The sequence below is a fragment of the Setaria viridis genome, chromosome 2 (genome assembly GCF_005286985.2).
Source record: "Setaria viridis chromosome 2, Setaria_viridis_v4.0, whole genome shotgun sequence".
NCBI lineage: Eukaryota > Viridiplantae > Streptophyta > Magnoliopsida > Poales > Poaceae > Setaria > Setaria viridis.
Genome location: NC_048264.2, coordinates 38936888 through 38959134, shown reverse-complemented (window position 1 = coordinate 38959134; position 22247 = coordinate 38936888). Strand labels below are relative to the sequence as shown.

The 22247-nt window shown below is 41.6% G+C and overlaps 1 protein-coding gene across 2 annotated transcripts; it reads right to left on the bottom strand.

Moving 5' to 3' along the window:
* Positions 1-3485: 3485 nt before the first annotated feature.
* On the bottom strand, positions 3486-8757 carry LOC117842111 (uncharacterized). Of its 2 annotated transcripts, XM_034722464.2 has the most exons (7): positions 8054-8617; positions 6164-6935; positions 5951-6085; positions 5277-5351; positions 5089-5154; positions 4250-4288; positions 3486-3886 (listed from the first exon to the last, which is right to left on the bottom strand). In XM_034722464.2, the coding sequence occupies exons 1-7, from the start codon at positions 8455-8457 to the stop codon at positions 3716-3718; spliced, it is 1662 nt and encodes a 553-aa protein (XP_034578355.1). In that variant the 5' UTR covers positions 8458-8617; the 3' UTR covers positions 3486-3715. The 2 variants fall into 2 exon arrangements, with proteins under 2 accessions (XP_034578355.1, XP_034578356.1); XM_034722465.2 differs by lacking the exons at positions 3486-3886; positions 4250-4288 and adding an exon at positions 4295-4630 and having other exon boundaries at positions 8054-8757.
* Between the last annotated feature and the right edge of the window lie 13490 nt (positions 8758-22247).

The following is a 22247-nucleotide window of genomic DNA, read 5'->3' as shown; positions in this document are numbered from 1 at the left end:
TGAGCCGCAGCTTGGTTTATATAACTACATGAGTGATAGCAATACAGTTCCTGCTTGGTATCTGATATTACTTTCTGCCTTTATGGTCAATTTCTTGTAGTAACTGGACCCATAGTGGATAATACCATGATCACCTGTTTGTCTGATTTGTTTTTTGGAATTACAGTCATAATGGAATTCTATTGACAATATGCTGTAATGTTGAATCCAAACGTTATTAATTGTGAGGGCCATTATTAATTGTCATTACATTATTAATGTTGAAATTCCATGACACAGGACTGCAGGAGTTACACGTCTCTTCCTCAGTACATTGACTGAGTTTTGGATAAATCAGGGGTCAAGTCATTGTCAGCTGTCCACATTGCTAAACTGGCAGTTGGCGGCAATAGTAATGTTTTTAATTTCTGGTCTTTTGAGTTGCAGTTGTGCTTGCACTTATTTCTTACTGCATCAAGACTGGAAGATCTGCTCTTCTCGCTTTGGAGATGGAGGCCAGAGGGTAGATTAGCCTCCTGCCACCCCGAGGAATGTGGCATGGGGACCGAGGTTTAAGCCCTGGCCGGTTCGCTTTGGAGATGACCTACAGAACTTGTCTTAAGAGAAGTCATTCAAAGATCCGCTCCTGGGATGCAGGTTCTTTTAAATCAGTCAATGATATTTGCACAGGAGGGTTTCTGTGCAACGTGTGTCGGCACTACATTGTCTCTTCGTCAGGGTTCTGTCTGTTCCGCTTGTTCCTGCTGCCTCTGTTCTCTAATTGGTGCTGTGGGCTGTGCTGAATCGCTGTAAATTACTTGTAGAACTGTTGGTCTGTGTGGACATGGCTATGTTGCCTTGTGTTCATAGAGTAACAGCTCGTACACATCGATATGACCTCAATCTGCATAACAACGAGGAACTAGACACTGAAACTGGAAATCCCTGTCGTTTGTAGGATCACTGTACATTAGGACTGAGTGACTGAGTGGGTAATTTTGTGGTTTCTGGCTCTTGGGTCAAGGGCCATGGTTCAGACAGCTTCTTGAGTTTTTCAAGAGCAAGTTTCTGTAATCCTAATCACGACTTGATCATATACTTTGCTGATCGAAGACAATACTATGTTCTTATTAGTACCGAGTTTGAAAAAATTGCCCTTCTATTTTTTTATCAGAAAAAACTTGCTTTCTATTACCTTGATGGCTTTGGGGCCTATGGCTAAGGCAGAAAAATGTTGAAGAACTCCCCTCGTTCACTTGCATTATTTCAAGTCACATTGCAACTATAGAAGTAGCTGATCATATAGCGGTGGGGGTGAAAACGGACGGGACAAATCACATTTTGTTTGTATTTTAAATTTAACCTACTCATTTTCATATTTTCAAAAAAAGCACGGAAGCGATTCTACTATTTTTCTAATTCATTTCGTATTTTCTGATCTTTTGCCGGGGTACCCGCTTTTTCTGTCTTTTAAGCTTTCTTAATTCATTTTATGCGAGAGTAAGCTTGAGACCATAAACTACTAAATTGTGCCTATGTGAATGTGCATTTGTATATGTTCGGCTTACTTTGGATTTATGAACAGTTACTTCCCATTTGCGATTTCCATCTCAAGACAAAATGTGAAAATGAAAACGGGAGAGGGGTTATCCTGATCGCTCCTGTGTCAATTTCTTTTTCTGAATGACCTCCAAACTAATACATATATTACTTCCCCTCATCCTTTAGACTAAAGTCCATCAACAATCTTGGATACCATTTACCTCTATTTCCTATTTTACCTCGATATAAATGCATATAATCAACATGGTAAACAAAGCGATCACTTTAATAGCAATAATATTTTATGGGTAATAAAGTCTTCGCATCACCTGTTAGCCCCCGACACTTACTCTAACCGTGAAGCCAGAGGCAAACCGGGATACACCCCGCTAAACTTTAGCACATGTCACATCGGATGTTTGATACTAATTAGAAGTATTAAACATGAGCTAATTACAAAACTAATTGCACAGATGGAGTCTAATTCGCGAGACGAATCTATTAAACCTAATTAGTCCATGATTTGACAATGTAGTGCTACAGTAACCATTTGCTAATGATGGATTAATTAGCCTTAATAGATTCGTCTCGCGAATTAGATTCCATTTGTGCAATTAGTTTTGTAATTAGCTCATGTTTAGTGATCCTAATTAGCATTCGAACATCCGATATGACCCTGCTAAAGTTTAGCCCATCGTATCCAAACACCCCCTAAGAAAAGTTGGGCTGGTCTACACGTTGCACCGAGTTTTTGCAGAAAAACCTTTGACCTTCGCATGAATCAACCCACAATCTTCTTTATAGGAATCTTTCCTATTAACCCCCTAGCTAACACTTAGTTCTTATTTATGTTTAAGCCCCTATGACCTTTAAAAGCTTTCATGACTCACATTTTTAGCTCTATCTTTTTTTTACAGATTTTTGTGCACACACGATATTAGTGGCGAGACAACAATTGTTACTCTTTTATAGTTATCTAAAAAAACATAAATAGCATATAATATATATCACTTTCACACAATCATGTTTAGCATTGCAGTATGATAATATAGTAATATACATATGACCCTTGGCCATAGCAACACACGTCATATTTGCTAGTAAGGGGTAGAAGGAAGTACCTACAAACTTCATTTGAGATCATCTTCTTCCTTATCCACTGCTTAATCTTGCCTCCGATCCTCGCTCTTTTTCTGCTAGCAATGGCAGCTCACCTCCTATCTAGTGCCTCCACTGGATCTCTTCCGCCTCACTCCCTCATCAAATATTATTGCAGGTTCTGCCTCCTCGCTCATATCAGAGTTTTTTTTTTTTGAAATGTACCCGGCAGGAGAGCTGCCCGTTGTATTATAAAGAGGAAGGCCCAGACGGATAAATACAAATCACAATATTAATAGTTTCTCGTGGAGGAGGGCATAGAAAGGCAAAGACAAAGGGCTCATATCAGAGTTGTCCTTGCAAATACCCATATGTTTCAACTTTCATGTTCGATGATGTTGCCTTTTATTAGTTAGATGCTGTTGTTTCTAAGAAATGAATTACACGTTTTGAATCACTCTTTTTTTTTTTGCAATGGACCTTAGAGTTGCGTCTTAATGTTCTATGATTTGCATGGGTTGCTTCCATATAGTTGAATATTTTGTATTGATGTTACATTTTTTCATCAAGTTATTATATTACTGAAAGATGTCTATAAGACAACCATAGTCATGCTTTCAATGTAATTCGTGATTGCAAATAGAAAACCTTAAAGTTATGCTGCACATATAACTCCCTGTTAGAACTTAGAAGGAAAATCAAGATGTGACCGCTTGTTCGGTTGTTCCTATTCTATTTTTTGATACCTTCCATTCCCATTGGCGCAGGCTCACAATGAGGAAAATGGGAAAGGTAGGGATCTAACTAATAACCACTTCTCTTTGCAGAAAGCAAAGCACACATATAAGAAACTAGACAAAACCGAGTCATACCAAGGCTGATAAGATATCTCTCACTTGGAGTAAAAAAGAATTAATACATCAATATCAATGCTGATGAGATTAATGGCACGAAGCCTCTAATTAAGAACCAGATACATCAGGGTTTTGATTTAAATTAACTCATGCAGCTAATCGTGATTTGTCTTCTTTAACAGATATATATTCACCACAAATTATTAAGGTAACCAATCGAATAAAAATAGTTACTAATAAATTCATCTGTATAAGCAGCTTCTATATGGGGGCGTCCAGTAGTCCGGGCCATTGTTATCCCTGTACACTTGAGGCGTGCATGAGACGGGTACCAAGCACAGGCCTCTACTTCGCAGGTCCATCTCTGCCTCCGACTTCTCCTTCCTATCCAATCCTCCCCATGCATTGTAGTCCTGATAAAATAGTATGCTGATTTTTAGATCATAATTTAACAATGACCACTCGCAAATTTCTTTATTAAGATAATCTTCCCCGCCCCTTTTTTTGTTTCCTCCTTTTGTAGCTATTAACTTTCTTTGTTATACATTATAATTTAATCAGTAGGGGCCTTGCCCCTCCTGTTCCCTAAAAAATATTTCTTTATTAAGAAAAACTTGCAACATATGTTATATAGTAACTTTCTATTATATACCATGCCAATATAACAGCTTTTTTTTTCACATTTGTGTAATGTCCCATCTTACAGTGAGTTGTCGCCGAATTTGTTTCTATATAATGTAATAGTGGAAAAGAGGTAGGCATCTTTAGTATTGTACCTTGCTACTACTTGTCTTCATGTATGGATCACTCAGCAACTGCAACAAACCAGAAAGAGGATCGGAGTCAGTTCAAATAAAACTCCCAAAAGGCACAATGGAATTGAGAGAAAGTATTCCTCGTTTTATATCATGAAGTGATAGAGCCAAACTGCCAAAGGGGGTCTAAGGGGGCCATGACCATGCATTCCATTACACAAAAGTAGCAGCACTACTAACATCCATGTTGTGCAAAATACGAGCAAAGGGGAACTTGCTGGGGCCCACTAGGAAGGGTATGAGTCGACATAGGCTTTGGAGGTAGGACACGTGTCTCCCGGTAGTTGGTTGCGTTGCATCATATCATTCCAGGCCCCCCTGATCTTAAGGAGTGGCTTTTCCCTAGCAAAATTTGGGCCTTTTTAAAAAACATCCTTTTTTGACAAATCAATAATTGCACTGGTCATATTACGTAGGTCATAAAAAGATTGCAAAAGGCTCTCCATTACAAAATTTTTCCAATGACAGAAAGCTTTGACACTATTTCTCATTGATTGAAGTCTTTAAGAAGCATATACATACACTTAAAAGGGATAGTACCAAATGACTTAGTCTACTGGTACTGCATAAGGTCAATCAAGTTGGTTCCCTAGTATTACCATCGGTTTCACAATATTTTTCTAAAAAGTAAATAATATTGTTAGCAGAAGATAAAATTAACTTCTAAAAATAAATACTAACGATTTTATCTTTCTATAACTCTCAGTGATTAACTGATTATTAGAACATTAGAAATCCTTCTATATCTGGACAAAAAAGTAAGAGAACCAAATATGAAGAAGTAGAGTCAAAGTTATTACCTGCACTTGTTCATGCAACCACTTGATGTAATTTATCGCCTCATACAGAACTGATGCTGTATCGGTCTACGACATACGCACATAAGAGGATGTAACAGCGTCAGTACATACAGAGTGCATCTTGAAAACCTAGCTAATACAATCCAATTGATAGCATACTGTATACATGCATGCAGTACCAAACGTACCTTTCCAAATGGTGAAACGATCTGTTGCAGCGCAGTGATCTTGTCTCCTAACTTCACTTTTGGCACCTGCGATGCCTGTTAAACTAAGCAACATCAACATCTCGGCCAATGTGATAGATTGTGTGTATCTAGCTAAAACATTGTATAATGTGAACTCTAGCATTTGAGCTAATTTAATAATGTGTTGCATCCTAGTGCCCTAGTCTATTATTCGGTTACTTAGTGAATCATACTAATTTTAGTAACTAGATTTTGTTCGGACTCTAATTGAAGTTGTTTGCATTATTCGAGGATAATAGTAGTCAGAATGCAGAAGTTGAGGACCAAGGTATGCCTAACTTCCTTAGAAAATTTAGTTTGTTGTCAAAGACATTCACAAGGAGCATCAATCTACGCACCAGAGAGTCAAATTCGGCAAAAGGGTGATTTGGACCTTTAGCATCAATTAGCAAGTTTATGGAAATTGGCATATACATTTGCAGAATGCATTTTTTAAGGGTCAAGGGGGCGGGTGGGAGATTGATGAGAACGCGGGACAATAAGTACCGCTGGTGAATTTCGCTCGGTCCAAAATACACATAGCAGGAATGTTACGTGTAAATTAAATGGACCAAGACCTGGATGCATGTTTGCATGCTTGTGCAGTGGCTTGCTACGTGTGTGTAGTTGTGTACCTTGAGAGACGACGTGGGCGAGGAGGCCTCATTCTTGGACTTCTTTGTGTTCCCATCCGACCCCTGCTGCTCCTCCGATCTCTTCTTCTTCCCCTCCGAGCTCCCCTTGCTGCCGCCGCCGCTACTCGTCTTCGCCTGAAGAAACACTCAGATCGCATCAGCGGATTCCTCGGGCCGCACTCGCGTTATTATTATAACCCTCGTCGACCTTACCGGCGACGAGATCTCCTGCCCTTGCTTCTTGTACTCCGCCTGCGCCTTCGTCGCCGTGGCCGCCGGCTGCTCCGGCTTTCCCAGCGGCGCTCCGCCGAAGGATATCAGGTCCGACAGGCTCCTCGCCGCGCCGGCATTGTTGCCCCACGGCACGTCCATGGCGGGGCCGGCACCGTACATCCTGTTGCTGCTGCTGAGCCCGAGCATGGAGCTGTACCCCGTCGGCCGGAGGAATTCTTGGCCGCCGCCGCCAGCTGCTTCCTGCAGCATCCCGCCGTGGCCGCTCATCTCGTGCTTGCAGAGGCCGCCGGAGTCCAGGAACAAGCCGGGCTTGGCGCCGTGGCCCAAGGACGCCACCGCGGCGTTATCGCATGCCGCGGCGGCGCCGGCGCGGTGATGCGCGTCGCCGAGGCACGGGTCGGGCGGCGCGATGGACCAGTTGCTCACGAGGTCGGACAGGTTCGCCGTGAGCCGCTCCGGCGCGCCGGCCGCCGCGTGGTGGTGGTGCTGGTGGTGCGCGAGCGCGGCGCCGTAGCTCAGGTGCTTCTCCAGCGCGGCGGCCGTGAACTGGTGGTCCGGCCATCCTCCTCCGCCGCCGCCGCCGCCGTGGCTGCTGCCGTACTCCATCTTCTTGAGGTAGTCGCAGGCCGGCGGCTCGGCGAAGAGCTCCGGCGCGAGCGTCCTCGAGTTGAGCAGCTCGAGGAAGTTCTCGCTGTCGTCATGGGCGTCGTGCACGGCCTGCATGCTCCTCCCGACCTCGCCGCCGGCGCCCCTGAGGAGACGAGGGAGCAAAAGGTGAAACACAGAAGTTGCAAAGATTGCACCGAAATGCCGGAAAGATTTTGTTTTGAACCCTTACTTATGATGAGCACTAATTTTAGCAGTGATCTATATCATTGTGCAATCGATTAAAGTAGGCAAAACTTTGTAACAAATGAAGTACGTACATGTGGACTTGTGGAGAATGTAGTACTCAAAGAGGGATCAACTTTGGGAATCGGATTAAAGTACTAACAAGGGGGCATGGATGCTTGATATGGTTCCACTTTTTTTGGTGATCCGTACCAAACAGATCTTAGTTTGCTTCTTCACAAGTATAATTAGTGGCTATCTAGCTAGTTTGGCATTGTTATCTAGCTAGGTTCTACTTCTACCCAACCCTAGGTGGCAACAACTTTAACATCCATGCCCTCCGAAGAAGAAATTCTATTCCAAGTAATCTCACTTGTTAATTATATATGTACTATATATGTTAATTCCAATCCCAGTGGACTTGCATATATGCAAGTCTTGTTAACACTTTGCACTTTGCAGCAAGAACCTTGCTAGAGGTAGCTAGATATAGGCTACAAGCGAAGAACCTTGTCGCCAAAGAATCACAATACTTATTATGTGGTACACATGTAACCCCTTTCCCCGCTATGCCGGGCCGTTTAGAAATCGGAAAGCCCCTTTCTCCCCTCTGCTTTCGTTCCTGATCCTTGTGCTTTATGCAATTTCTTTTCCGCTGGCCTGCCACTAGAACTAGAAGCTACTACTGCACAAATATACTAACTTTGCGGCACATATTCTGTTCTGCTTTGTTTTAAATTCATTAAGCGTAGTAGCTTGCTAGCTAGGAATTAAGCGAAGATCAATCGGAAATCGGTGTCACTAGCTTGCTAGACATGTCGCAAAGATTATTCGGGAAATTAGATGCTAGAATCTAGGCAAAGTGAGGTCGCTTTGGAGGCGTTTGGGACAAAGGGTAGTGGACGCATGCCATCTTTTCATCACCCTCTCCGTCTCCGAATCGAATATGCAAATCTTTGTAGTACTCGACATGTGTTCATGGAGACATATAGTACATACATGCATGTATGCGGATGTGTGTGCGCGTGTCGTACTCACATGAGGACTTGGTTCCAGAGGTGGCTCTCGGCGGCGACGGCGGCGGCGGCGGCGGCCTCGGCGCCGGGGACGGAGGAGTCCATGCTGAGGCCAGAGTGGTTGGTGGTGGAGGTGTTGGTGAAGGACGTCATGGTGGCGTTGGAGGCGGAGAGGTCGTCGTCGGCGCCGCCGCCAGAGGACGTCGTCGTCCGGCCGTGGTGCTGGTGCTGCGCGGCCATCGGGGGCCACCGTGGCGCCGCGGCTGCGGGCGGTGGCGGCCAGGCGGCGCCGTATGCGACCGGGTGCATATTGTCGCGCCACCAGGAGGCCGCGGCGGCGGCGGAGGACGTTGACGAGGAGGAGGCCGCCGCCGGCGGCGAGCTGGCGACGGAGGCCTCGGAGCCCTCCTGCGCCATGCACTGCATGCACGCGCGCGCAGGGGAAGCTAGAGCTAGCTGGTGGTGCAGGCTATAGCTGGTGTGTGGTGGGGAAGAAGAGATCGAGGAGAGAGAGGAGGAAGAAGGAGAATGAATTTGGCTGTGTGTGTGGAGTGGAGGTGATAGGAGGAGAGCAGAGTTTGTGGGCTGAGACTCGTAGCTTTTTAAAGGAGGAATGGATGGCTACGTTGCTGTGACGTCAGATGTCCTGGCTAGCAGGGGCCTAGTGTGGAATAGTCCCTGTCTTGTTGCTTTGGACATCTCTATCCTTTTCGACCAGGGGCTTTGCATTGCATTGGCTAACTCGATCAGCAGTAAGCGTAGTGTGTCACTCCCTGCTTCGTCACTAAGTGCGTGGTTAAGCTTGTTGCTAACCTTGTTGGGTTCTTGCCTCCACAGCTCCTATTTAATTTTCTTAACGGGATCTCTAACACCGTTGGATCTTATCTTGAGATCTATGCTTGGTCGGCTTCCACTTCCACACATGCAAAACATCTTCAGTTATAGGTAGGGTTTACTTTAGTAGTAATATTCAGTGCACGGGTACTACTTACATATATTTGTGCACTGAAAGTCTGAAACAACCGACTCCCTCTATCCACGCCACCATTATTGCAATCTAAGTGGACAAGCAGAAACTCAGCTGAAACCCCTCCCTGTGAAGTCAAAGGTGAAACTGAGCATGCATAGGATGCCTTCAGTTTCAGATTATGATTTGGAACTAGCACGCATGTCCTCGATCGTTATCACTGGATTCTCTTATCTCATCTGGCCCGCCCTACCCACCATGAACTCAGGAGAATTTCTCACACCCTGCAGGATCCTGCAGATTTGTGGCATCATTGCATTGCAGATTTGCAGCACGGCGGTGTTTGCATGAACGAAACAATATAAATAGGTTCTGATGATTGGTTATTAGAGCTTATTAAATTAAATGATGATGCTGTTTCGATCGCAATAATTCGACGAAATTTAGCACGGATCAGGTTAATTTCTCATACTATACGGATCAGATAGCCACTACTAGAAACGGAAATTACCTTGCGTGCCAAAAACTGTATGGCTTCTGCTTATGCCTAAAAACTGTATGAATCAGGTTAATTCTCATATGGATCAGATATAGGAAAAAATTCGTCAGGAAATATTTTTTGTCGTCCTAGTTGAGCCAAAGTGTATGGCTTCTGCTTATGCCAAAGTTTAGTTAATTTCCTTGCAAAATAAGTACGGGATTCATTGCCCGAAAAACTCGGCATTCGTCCCGAGGCTTAGTACCGGTTGGTTTTTGACTCGGTACTAATATAAGCATTAGTACCGGGTCTAACAGCTAGTTCCTCATGAGCCCCCCATGACCCCCAACCGGTACTAACTTCCTTCCTATAAATCAAGCGTCTTCTTCCTCCTGCCCGAGCTGGAGAAGCCATTTCCTCCAGGTCGGGCTTCATCTATTCATGGCAAAATAGGGGAGGTGCTGCCGGATTTTTGACCATTTCATGGGGATTTCACTCATTCAAGTGTTTTAAAGGTTAGAAACTTCATCCTCCCTTGATACATGGTCAGTATACTAAGTTTTATGCTTTAGAGCTAGAGTAATTTGTGATTTTTAGAATAAGGTACAATGGAGAAAAATTTCATTTATATGCATATGTTATTTAGAGCTCATATTTGTGATTTTTAGAATAAGCTATAATTTTTTGGATGCTATGTTTCGAATTAGTCAAACAAATTGATATGAGGTTAGAGGAATAATTTCATAGTTTGTTCCTTTACAAATATGAGCTAAATAAATTATGAGGAAAAATATAATTTGTTCATATTTTAGTCATTTGCAAATATGAGCGAGATAAATTATGGTACATAGAGATAATAATATAAAATAGAGGTACATAATTAGTCATTTTTAGAATAAACTACAATAGAGAAACTTTTCATTTATATGTTATGTTTGAGCTAAATAAATTATGGGGAAAAATATAATTTGTTCATAGTTTGGTCATTTGCAAATATGAGCTAAATAAATTGTGGTACATAGAGATGGCTACTGCTGCTGGTAAGGGGAAAGCCATAGTTGGTTCTCATGATAAGCCGAAGAAAATAAGCACGTGGGAGAGAGCAATGCTTCGTTATTTGGAAAGATGTCATGAAGATATTGTAGCGGCGGATCAGGAACCTCTTTTTGGTGGTCGTTATGCTCCACCGTCAATTCCGGGTGTTTCAGGTCCACTGAGTACTATCGTCGCAGGAGGCACAAATAAACCATAGGATGAGGCTGGATCAGCGAAACCTTCGTCTTCGCCGCCCAAGGATGCTTAAAGTTTTCCTAGATAGTACTCAATGAATGGTTTGTTGTAGTGTATCTTGTTGTTTGGGTCTGAAATTTAAATTTGTATATTTCTATCTAAATTCTCTACTTATCAAGATTATTGGGAATTAATAGTTCTTTCGTTTTTCAACCATCTGGATCGAGCAGGCCTAAATGAAAACGAGGCTCAAAGAAGAAGTTAGAGGGCCGTATCATCATCATGGAACTTAATGAAGAGAGTGAACCAATTGCTTCAGACAATGATAAGACCCAATTGGTGAATCAAATTGGGTTTCTTGTTAGGGATAACATCCCAATAAGCTTTCATAATTGGAAAAGTCCTGAAATCGATGAGAGCATGGTCCCCACAAGCACGATCCCCATAAGCACGGTCCCCGAGCAAGAGAAGGAAATGATATGGGAGCAGATAAAAGAAAACTTCACATTCGAAGGTGTAGATGACGAAAAAGTGAAAGATTGGGGCTTTCGGAAGGTGCAATTGCTTTTCAGACATACATGAAGAATCTAAAAAAAGACTACATAAAGAAGGGCCTTACACCAGATTTCATGAAGCACTTAAAGTTAAGAGATCAATGGATTCATTTGTGCAGTTCAAGTAGTCGCAAAAGAGCGATAAGACAACTAAAACCAACACTGACAATGCTCGTCAGAAGAAATACAATCATCGTCTTAGATCAGGAGGTTACAAGAAAGGGATCATCAAATGGCAGAGGATGGAAGATGACATAATTGCTAAGGGAATAGTATCGGCGACTCTCGAATGGTCGGAGCGAGCAAAGCATTGGTATTATACTCATGGTAGCACACTCAATCCCGAAGATGGATCATTTGTGTTCGACCAAGAATTAAGAAAAGTGGCTATGAGGCTTGTTGAGTTAACAAAGGCTATGGCCGAAGGATCTTTCATGCCTGAACGAGAGAAGAACGAGCTGACTATGGCACTAGGTAATCCAGAACACCCTGGACGTTGCCGAGGCAAAGGAGTAATTCCATGGAAGTTTGCCTTTAGTGAGCACATTGGTTCCTACAGAAGTCGGCAAAGAAGTAAGGTCGAACATGCATGACAGCTGTGAGAGTTACAAGAACACGTAGCTTTGGCAGAGGCAAGAATGGAGGAAGCAATCGACCGGCATGTGGCTCTAGCTCTTAGCAAACAAGCCAGTGAACAAGCAGCTGCATCATCAAGGGCTAATGTTGACGTAAACCTTTCTCAGTGTCAAAGCAGCATCATTTCCACGGAAGCCCCAACTGGAGGATCTTATAACATGGTTGAGGACAACCAACGCCACCCTGTGGACGACATCACTGGGAGGGCCTCTTCTGAGCTTGGTACTCCCGTGAAAAACAAGCTCATCGTGGTGGCTTATGGTGTGGCTGAACAACCGACACAAGGCCAAACAATTTATGGTGTGGAGATTCCAACTCATGGTTACGCCAAATTTGGGGTGGACCGAGTGGTCGACGGTTGGGATGACCTCGAACTGAAGGTACCTGGAGGAATCTAGGAGAAGCCATCCACGGTTGGATTCTATGGCCCAAGCACTACATAAATATTCCGCAACCGAATCCCCCAACCTTGGGATCATCTCGTCAGGGCTCAAGGGCAAGATCACCTACGCCATCTGCCTGGGCACCCTCTCCACTAGCTGACAAGGATCCTAGCATGAGTCCATGCTCTCCACCAGTTGATAGGGATCCTAGAATGAGTCCACCTCCTCCTATTATGAGCAAGGCTACACGGCGAAAGACGCCTTTAGTTCCGTCTACTGTGCCTACAAAGAAGAAGCAGAAGAAACTGAAGGAGAAGCAACCAGAGCCCAAGAAACCTTATGATATGATTGATGCAGAACTCGACGCAGTAGTGGATGCTCAGGTTAAAGCTCACTTCGCACCAAAGCCTCCCGTGAAGAAAGATCCACCACTTCATAAGGTTAAATTTTGGGTTTTCATTAAAGGCATGGAGTTGGAGAAAAAGAAAAAGCCAGAGAAACCACCGCTATATAACTACGACTACACAGTAACAAAGGCTTTTAAGAAAAAGAAGAAAAGTGGGTCAAGTATTCCACAGCTCGAAACCCAATCCAACCAATTGATTGCCCTGCTCCAGGTGCTTTCGGAGTTTGATAAGAACCTACTTCTATTCGCCAAAGATAAAAATCTCACCGCTGCTCAACTTCGAGGGGAGAATCATATCCCAAAGCACCCTTGGGCTAGTAAATGGAAATTTGAGTTAGGGAAAGAGCTTGTGTGGCTGCAGTTGGTGGACCTTCTTCCAATGAAGATGTACAAATTGCACCAATGGTACGTGGAGGCTTCAGCCATCGGTTTACTCATGCTAGAAGTTCAGATTGGAGATCAACGTTATTTTCATGATGATGCCATTATAAATGTACTACTCAAGGAACTTTATTTCCTTTACAACCAAGACGCACTTGACAAATCACTCATCATCAGATCCTGGGATCCTAGGTTCTATAAGTGTTTAATTTGTTCTAACTTCAAAATCCCCACTCTAGTCATTGTGCGATGTCTTATCTCCTATTCTATTTTGTATCATGTAGGATGGAGATTCAATCTTGCTAGAGGATAGGATTGTATGATGTTGGCTTCATGGACCCGGATGTTATAAACGAGGCAAATGTAAGAGATAAACTAAATCGGACCTTGAAGAATATATATAATTTTTTGGACAAGCAACATTACAAGAAGTACATACTTCTACCATACAACTTCAAGTGAGCGTGTTTCCCATCTCTTTTATTTTTCGAACTAGCAGTTAAAAATAAGACTAAATAGCTTTTCACTATGCATATATGTACAACTTTCACTGAATACTCCTTGTTATCGTGGTTGCTCGAAGCATGGTCTATATCATGGACTCTCTGAAATCAATACACCGACCTCATAGACATGCTTAACATAGCATGGGCTCGCTTCCATCAACATCACTCAGGTGAATTTAAGGAGCAACTTCATATCCACTCTGAATTCCCGATATGTATTGAATTTGCACATCTCGTGTCACTTCCTTGAACACAACAAATATTTCATAAATTCTTTTGCTGTATATATAGTGTTTGAGATAGAATCTGGGGAATAATTTATACGGATACTACGTATGTGAGTTCATCCATGGCTTTGTACGTCCCAAGCGTATAACTGACCACGAATTCAGAGTACGTATACAAATTTCTTAACAATAAATTAGTTCTAATTATGCAGATCCATTGATATAATATAATAACCTTTGCTAATGACATAGATTATGCACATAAAGGAAGAACTCTTCGAGACGGAAAAATCAGGGCAATTCAAGAACAACTCAGTGGATTTCTTCTGGACGAGGTAGTAAATCCAGCGGGAGAGTTCCATAATGATGGATCAAATCTGCATCACCGTCAGGACTCGGGTTGATCCAAAATGTTGAACTTGGAGAGTTGATGCAATGTAATATTTCATATATGTGTATGCATAATATGTCTATGTATAATATTATCTCAAGTGTAATATTATAGATCAAATACAACTTTATATATATTGCAACTAGTATACGTAAAGGAAACAAATATGAAATACTAATATAGAATAAAGAAATAGAAAAGAAAATGAGAAAAGAAACAGAAAGAAAAATGAATTTAGTACCGGTTGGTCTCCCTAACCCGTACTAAAGGATCCCTTTAGTACCGGTTATTTGAACTGGTACTAAAGGACCCCCTTTAGTACCAACTTAGCAATACCGGTTGCACAACCAGTATTAAAGGGGGGTTTGGACCTGGTACTGAAGGTACTTTCCCAGCAGTAGCCGTTTCTTCTCTGTACTTATTTTTTTCCTCTTTGTCACAGTTCTTCGTCCTAATTTATTATTTCACCAATCACCATCCAAATTATATTACACCGACTCTAAGTTGGAATCAAACCTTTAATTAGATTGACATTATCTAATAATTACTACGCCAAAATGGACTAGTGTTTCGAGTATGATAGTCAACATGCCCCAAAAAAAACATACATGCATTTTGTTTTGCTTAGAATCGATATTTACCACTAAGAGACTAGGACCCGACAACTAATTTGTAACTAACAAGTTTATCGATCGGTTGGATAAAAAAAATAACTAAGATCCATGCATGGTCTATAATAATTGGTGGGTACCAACAAAAAGCTCTCGTATACCAAGCTTTTCTACCCTGAAAGTGATGCTCATGTAGAAAGAGGGAGACAGAGAGAAAGAGTAGTGGGCTAGCTAGTTTACCCTATCTCGCACAGAAACCACTGCTGATTCTGCCCTTTCTGGTGCTGTGCTAGCTGTTGGCTGTTGCACATTCTTTCTCATCATCATGCCCATATTACTATTGCAGGAAGCCATGCCTGCCAACCTAAGACAATCTTTTTAACCAACCATGCCAATATTATGCTTCATGCATGCACCTGGATTTCACAACAAAAGGGACTACCACTACAATAACGGAGAACACAAACAGTAATGTTACACTACATGCCAAGTTTGGAGTCATGCTGTGTTTTAGGCAAAAATACAAAGTCCTCCATAACTGTGTACACTAGAGGAGTAGAGTGCACAAGTTGTTCCTGAATCCAATCATGGCCGCCTGTGCGAGTTACATCTCCTTCAGCAGCTAGTCAGCATATCTATCTTTTTAGTTTCCCTTTACCTTGTCAAAACAATCGGTGGTGGTCCGCATCACCAGGCATGATAGTCATTCGCGTTTGGATTTATTCGGGTTACGGAAAACCCAGTTATTATTCAAAATTTGAATCTTTACCTAAATTTTGACCTCCACCTATGAGGCTCAACTCTTAGTGGAGCCTGAAAGGTACAGTGGGAAAAAGAAAGGCAAGCGAGTTGAAGCGTGCTTGTGGTGGTGGTGGCTCAAGTGGAGACTTCAACCTTAACAAGGGTTTTCAACCTTGACATCTATTGCCATCATGTTCCCCAATAATTTCAGACGCGTTTTCGAGTAAGTCTTGTAAAGCCGCCTTCCTCCTTCGCTCTCCCATTGTTTTGTGTCGCCTGCTAATATCTGCATCAAGTGTCAACTCAGATCCATGGTTGTCAAATGTTATATTATAACATAATTAATTTTTTCGCAAGTAAAGGTATTTTTTTGGTGAGGAAAACACAAAGCACCTGATATTATTGCTACCTGACAAGTAAGCAAATGACATGTAGTATATAGTAAGCTCACTCCCCTTTTGTTTTTAGAAAAGAACATAATTTATGCCATTTCCTTTTATGGAATTATCATGGCTATATCATTTAAAAAAAGTGGCGTGTTTCCTTTCCATGTAATGAATCCTAGCTAGAAATAATTTCTTGATTATATACTTCGATAATTAATTTATATGACTACTAGTCCTATTTCTTTCATGTAGATTCAATAGTCAACCTGGTGCGGTTTGCATGTTTGCACTAAGTTGGTGGTTGACTTATTATCAAGTTTTGACCAATCATTCCAAAAATATCGTACACAATGTGTCTAGATATATTCAATGATGGGATGAAATGGCACATATGTGTGTGCAAGATATGGTGTTGGTGTATCTTGGCAGCATAAAAGTCTGGGTTGATATGGATGTGATTTGGACTGAATTGAAGGGGATGCGCATGCAAGACCACAGAAGAATGTCAAAGGGGCAAACAATGTGCTCTGAAAGCGACCACAGCTGCTGCTGCAGTCAGTCAGTGTGTGGGCTTGAATTCTGCGGCAAGGGAGAAATACTTTAGATGTGACCTTATTCACTACTACCATCCAAGATTAGTCTTTACGCACACTCAAGTCGATCGCACTCTGCATGATGCCAACACCAACAGCATGAGAGGCACCCAAAATATCCAATACAGAGCATGTCAAAAAAGTTTGACTGTACAAGAGGTTTACTTCTCAAAGTCAACTTGAATTTTGAGATTTTCTTTGAAAAATAATTAGTCAACAACAACAATTTCTTATAATTTAAAATAACAACAAATGAGTTATATACTAGGGGCCCAAACTTTTCCCGTGGTGTCATCCGGGCACCAAGTTACTATTAATTGTGTTATATCAATTTAATAGGTGGTATTCAAATTACTATCTAGAAATTTAGTACCAAAACAGTCTTTATTTGTCATGTTAATGTTATTAGGAGCTGGCTAGCCAATTTGTGGGAGGTGTTTGGATGCACACACCCAGTACCTAGGTTCGAGTTCTTGTGAACTCTAGTGTACGTCTTGGGTGCATGTTCCTTCTTATTCACAATGTCGCACAATTCCCCAATGTTGGTCAATTTTTTTATGCCATGCTAATTTTCCCATTTAGTGGTTCCTAGCGTAAATCAACTAACTTTTTTTGTACGATTTTGCCTTAGCATTGGTGTCACCAAGTAAATATTTTGTTATATCACTGTTATGGAGTTCAAAGTATATGTTATTACCATCTTACTACTAATTGGAGGTTCTTTTGGATCCTCTATATTAATCCAACGTGCAAGAAAAAAGGATAAATTCTAAAAATTCTCACAAAAATCAGAAACATCTAGCCATCAATCGGGTAGATTCTAGCCATCATAGCTATTGGATCTATTATGTTTTCTAAAAAAATTACACACTTTTACCATTATGAAAATAGTCTAAAGTAATCCCTTAAACCTATATCTAAATTACTCACCTCTACTATTATGGAAAATAATATAAAGTAACCCCTCATATTTATCTAATAACCCACCTATACCATTATAAAGAAACCCCCTAAATATTTATATAAATTACCCACATATGTTGTTATTAAAAATAATCTAAAGTAATCCCTAAATCTGTGTTTGGATTACCCACATATACAATTATAAAAAATATCACAAAATACGTCATACATGATTCTAAATTTACTATTGCTACCATTTTTAATACAAAAGATATTAACTTTAGGTTTATATGCATGATATGTGTCACCTTGTAGACTATGGACCGACCCTATTCTCTCCACCCTTTAGGAACTATGAGAGATCACCCCTTACATGCACGGAGATGACGATAAAAATTTCCTTGTTAAACATATAAATCAAACTAAGGGTTGAATTATTAAAAGCATGTCAACAACATATGGAGATGTGATGCAAAAGTGAAAGAAACTATGAATATGGATGAAAAAAGTTCCATAGAGTAATTGCTAACTAAATTTATTACAACCGGATAAAAATATGTGCGTATCTATTTAAGTATTATGCTAGAGTATTTAATAAGCGTGTGTGTGAGAGAGAGGTAAACAAAGTGAAAGAAAAATATTTATTGGATCGTGAGCCACGCAGAAGCATGGGTCAGACTAGTGAGTGGTGTATCAATCACTCATTGTTTGACAGCATTACCGTACTGTAAATCGACAACAAACCACCTTTATTGGTGCTAAAAGAGAATCTTAGAAAGCAATACAAGAACCAGCTGATTAGGCATCACCTCTTTTTTGCATATCAGTGCACAAATTCACCTGTTAAAAAAGCACACATTCAGATACCCACTAATTTAGTTTGACTTTATTTCACAATAGTATACTGTGCCATAAATATCTCAACAAATACAATCTTAACATTATTAGGGTCATATCATATACTGTTTCTACTTAAGTACTAGTAGCTACTTACTTGTATATTTAAACCCAGAGCAACACAGATAAAATTACATCTTATTATCTTTCGAAACAGGTACGTATTTGTGATGAGAAGCCGCACTACATGCATTCTTGCTGAAACCCTAACGCCAACATGCATTTGGGCCCCCACTAAACTCTGCACTCGCACCACGTACCAGTACTGATCGGAGAGCAGTGTTCCTGCCGTCACCAGTGCCACCTCCAGCTGATGAGCATGTGCTCTGCTTGTCAAATTTGTTCCCTTGTGGTGGAGTGCCTCATTACATCGCCATCAGCCACACGCCCACACGCGCGCGCGCCATGGAATTCAGCGGATCGGAGGACCACAGCACCCACACATCGGCCTGCTGCCTTCCTGCCCTAGCAGCCAACCAGCCAGCCAGCTAGTGTCAAAATCACCAACCGCAGCAGCAAATCGCATGGAATCTTGTCACAGTCCCTCGCTGTTGGCGTAAGGCGTAGCAGCCTTCGCTGAGACCACACGTGAGGGTCGGCTGGTGGCGGATCTCACCTAGGGTTTGTCAACCTCCCTATCGAGTGTCGAGGGGCGGCGAGCGCGGATACGCGTGGAGGAATTGAAGAAAAAAAAACATCAATACCAAGGAGATATTCCAAACCGTAAATAGAAAACCTCGATCTTTTAGCTATAACAGACGGTTATATCCAATGATGACGTGCTCTGCCATTACTTAGCTAGGCTAGGATTCCAAGTTTTGTTTAAATTCTGTTTGTGGCTGGGATTACTGATGGCCACTAGTATGCACTACTCCGTGCTATGAAAATTATTAGGACTAAAACACATAAATAATTTGAATAGTTTCTCACGTTTGTAATTTGAATTTTAGTTTGATCTCCCATGACACTGGTATACACACCGCCATGTATAGTCACTATCCGTGCATGCTAGTGCTTACCTAGGTTCGACACGAATATCGTTTCTCACGTTTGTAATTTAATTTTAGCTTATTTTGAAATTTCACAACTTATTCATTTAGACTTGGATAGAGACAAACTTCATATATAAATGGTAGGTTTCAACCAGATCTATAATTTCTAGTTCAGTTTTTCTTTTGATTAAAAATCACTTAGATGGCCAAATATATAGTAGACCAAATTTTAGACAACAATGGTCAATGAAAAAAATATCTCAGTGCTATCAACATTTAGTGTTTGCATCCCATGAACGGCAAGTATAAAAAAAATGTGTAACCGTGAAAAAATATGTGAACCTAAAGGGTGCCTCGGCCCTCAGGTTTGAAAATATAATTCTTTTGGGTACTGATGGGTAGGTGCGGGGTGCATTATATTGACCCAAAAAGATTGAACACATTTTCATTTGGTCACCTACTGCTTTGGATTTCAAGGTTCGAACTGAAATTTCTGGCTTTGAACACCTATTAACTTTATTATATAATCTAGATTAATTGTTCTAGATTATACAATCTCTATAGAGTTGTTTGTTTGTCTAGATTATTGGTGGTGTAACGTTAATGGTTGGTGTAGGAATAAACTGAAATAAACTCCTCTTGGGCAGCTTATGAGATTACGATAATCTAGAGGTGTAGAGATTATATAATGTGAACAATAATATGATGAGTTCTTTGTTGCTCACAACAGTTTATATAATCTAGAGAGCAAACAAACATACCCTAAGACGATACCGATCATACTAAGAGCACCAGCAATCACTAACTAAAGTGCCCAAGCTCTAAATCGAGACACTTACACAATACTACAATATCCAAAGATCTATGGGCCGGAATGGGATGCTGTAGCCCTGTAGGGGACGAAGCTTTGGCCTGGCATATGTATATGATGATTGCACTTTGAATAGAACATGCATGCATGCAGCTAGCACCTCTGATCTCCAAGCTAAGCTACCTGTATGCATGTGTGCGAAAAGGATTGAAGGTTTCATGTGGCGTTTGAAAGCTCTAAGCGTCAGGCCGGCGAGAGCGAGAGCTGCCGCGGCCGACCGTGCCAACAGCTCGACTGGACATGCTGTCTGCCCGGTGGCGGGGGCACGCGCGACACCGCCGTCCTTTCACGGCGATTTTACCGGCCGGCCTGCTGCCCGGGCGACGACGACGACGAAAGGGTGTCGTCTGCCAACTGCTCTGGTCGATCTCGCTCCATGATCAGGTTCACATTAATTAATTCTATTATGTATATTATTGCAGAAAATTAATAAATATAATCAGCCAAAGCATATGCAGATGGGCTTGAAGTACGGAACTGCTTACCTAGCAAAGTTACGTAAATATGCATGCATCATGTAGAAATTTAAGTTAAGTAGTTGTTAGACTGACATCGCATCCTTCATTCCTTGTCTTATCCTTCCTTTGCACCCGACCGAAGAAACGAAAAAGGATTCCGGGGGGCGAAAATCGGATGCGCCAAGAGGCGGGTTTAGGCCCTAAACCAGGGATTCACCGAGACAAACTGCTTTCTAAAGGGATAGAGTGCCTTTCACTTCAACTTCTTTTCTGCATGTGGAGCAAATAAAATTTAAGCTATAGTAGGTACCATGTTTCCAACTAGTGTTTGTCAACTGAGCTAGATAACTCGATTAAATAGTGCCCCCCAAAAAAAAAGACCTGCAGAAGAAATTAAATAGTAGCAAGCTTGCCATAAACTTTTCAGATTTTGCTCAAAACTATCCACATCAATTTTTGCACGCTGCTCACACAAATACATGTCAGATTAATTTGCCTACCAAGGCAACGGATATACGGGACATGCTTGAGCTATATATAGCTTATTACTACTAACTGTAGCTAGTGAATCTACAAACTAAATCGTTCTACGCATCCACTCGAGAGTGTGAGTTGACTAGTTAACATGCTTTGTCGCTGCTGTTATACCTTTAGTGATCATGAGTTCGGTGTGAGATCTGGACTCGCATAGACCATGCTGGGGGATTGATGCACGAGATGACTTTTTTGTTTCCATCTCCAACGCATAGCGCCAATTAGTTTGTACCTTCTTCATTCCCCTCCCCCCACATCCAAGAACATTCCTTTTGCTCCAATCATAGCGGTTAGGCTTGCAACAAAGCGATAGCGAAGCTTAATTATAACACTAGCAGTAATCTGGCAGCACTAATCATCGCAGTTTTGTCAACACTTGAATTCAATAAGAATTGCTCCTCGTAAAGGGTTGGAAGATAGACTTCCATGAGTTCAGTTGAATTATTCTAGTCGCTACATTCCCTCTCCCTTTGAATTATATTGTCACCTCTAAAGCTTTCCTCCTTCACCATTGCTAAAAGCTTGGTGTTGCTTGAGCTAGACCGGATGTGGTTGGTGGTTGTGATGGGGAGTGGTGGCTCCCCACACACCACCCCTGGTCCTGAGCCTTAGCCCCTTAGACAATCGTGTGACATCTCTTCCCACTTGAGCATGCTTTTTCAGCGTTCATCACTTTGCAAGTCTCTCCTTTTATTTTTCTTCCCTCTGCCCTCCTCTCTTCTCCTCTCTACGTTGATTGCTTTCCGCCCATCGTTAACCACCGTCTCACGGCAATTAATTCTTTCCTTCAATTATTATGAGTCCTAACCCACAACAATACTCACCTGTCGCTATGAGGATGCACTTTGTTACATATGCATGCCTGTTTTTAGGATCATGTTTCGTTCTGCTTCCTCATCTCACATTTCAATATTAATTTGTCGTATGAAAGGTGTCTTAAAGTTTTACTTGAGTGCTACCTAGAGTGGGGCTGACTCTAGCAATGTATGCATGTATCTATGTACAGATGGATAATCATTTAAATAAAAACAGGATCAATCGACATATCTATTGTAATAAGTATATATTACC

What these genes read in the sequence shown, in the direction of transcription:
- LOC117842111 (XM_034722464.2), bottom strand. Translation starts at nt 8,457, where the DNA reads ATGCAGTGCATGGCGCAGGAGGGCTCCGAGGCCTCCGTCGCCAGCTCG. An exon ending in CTCTGGAACCAAGTCCTCAT is followed by an intron (nt 6,936 to 8,053) that starts GTGAGTACGACA and finishes TCGTCTCCTCAG; the next exon opens with GGGCGCCGGCGGCGAGGTCG. An exon ending in GGTTGCATGAACAAGTGCAG is followed by an intron (nt 4,289 to 5,088) that starts GTAATAACTTTG and finishes GGTTTGTTGCAG; the next exon opens with TTGCTGAGTGATCCATACAT.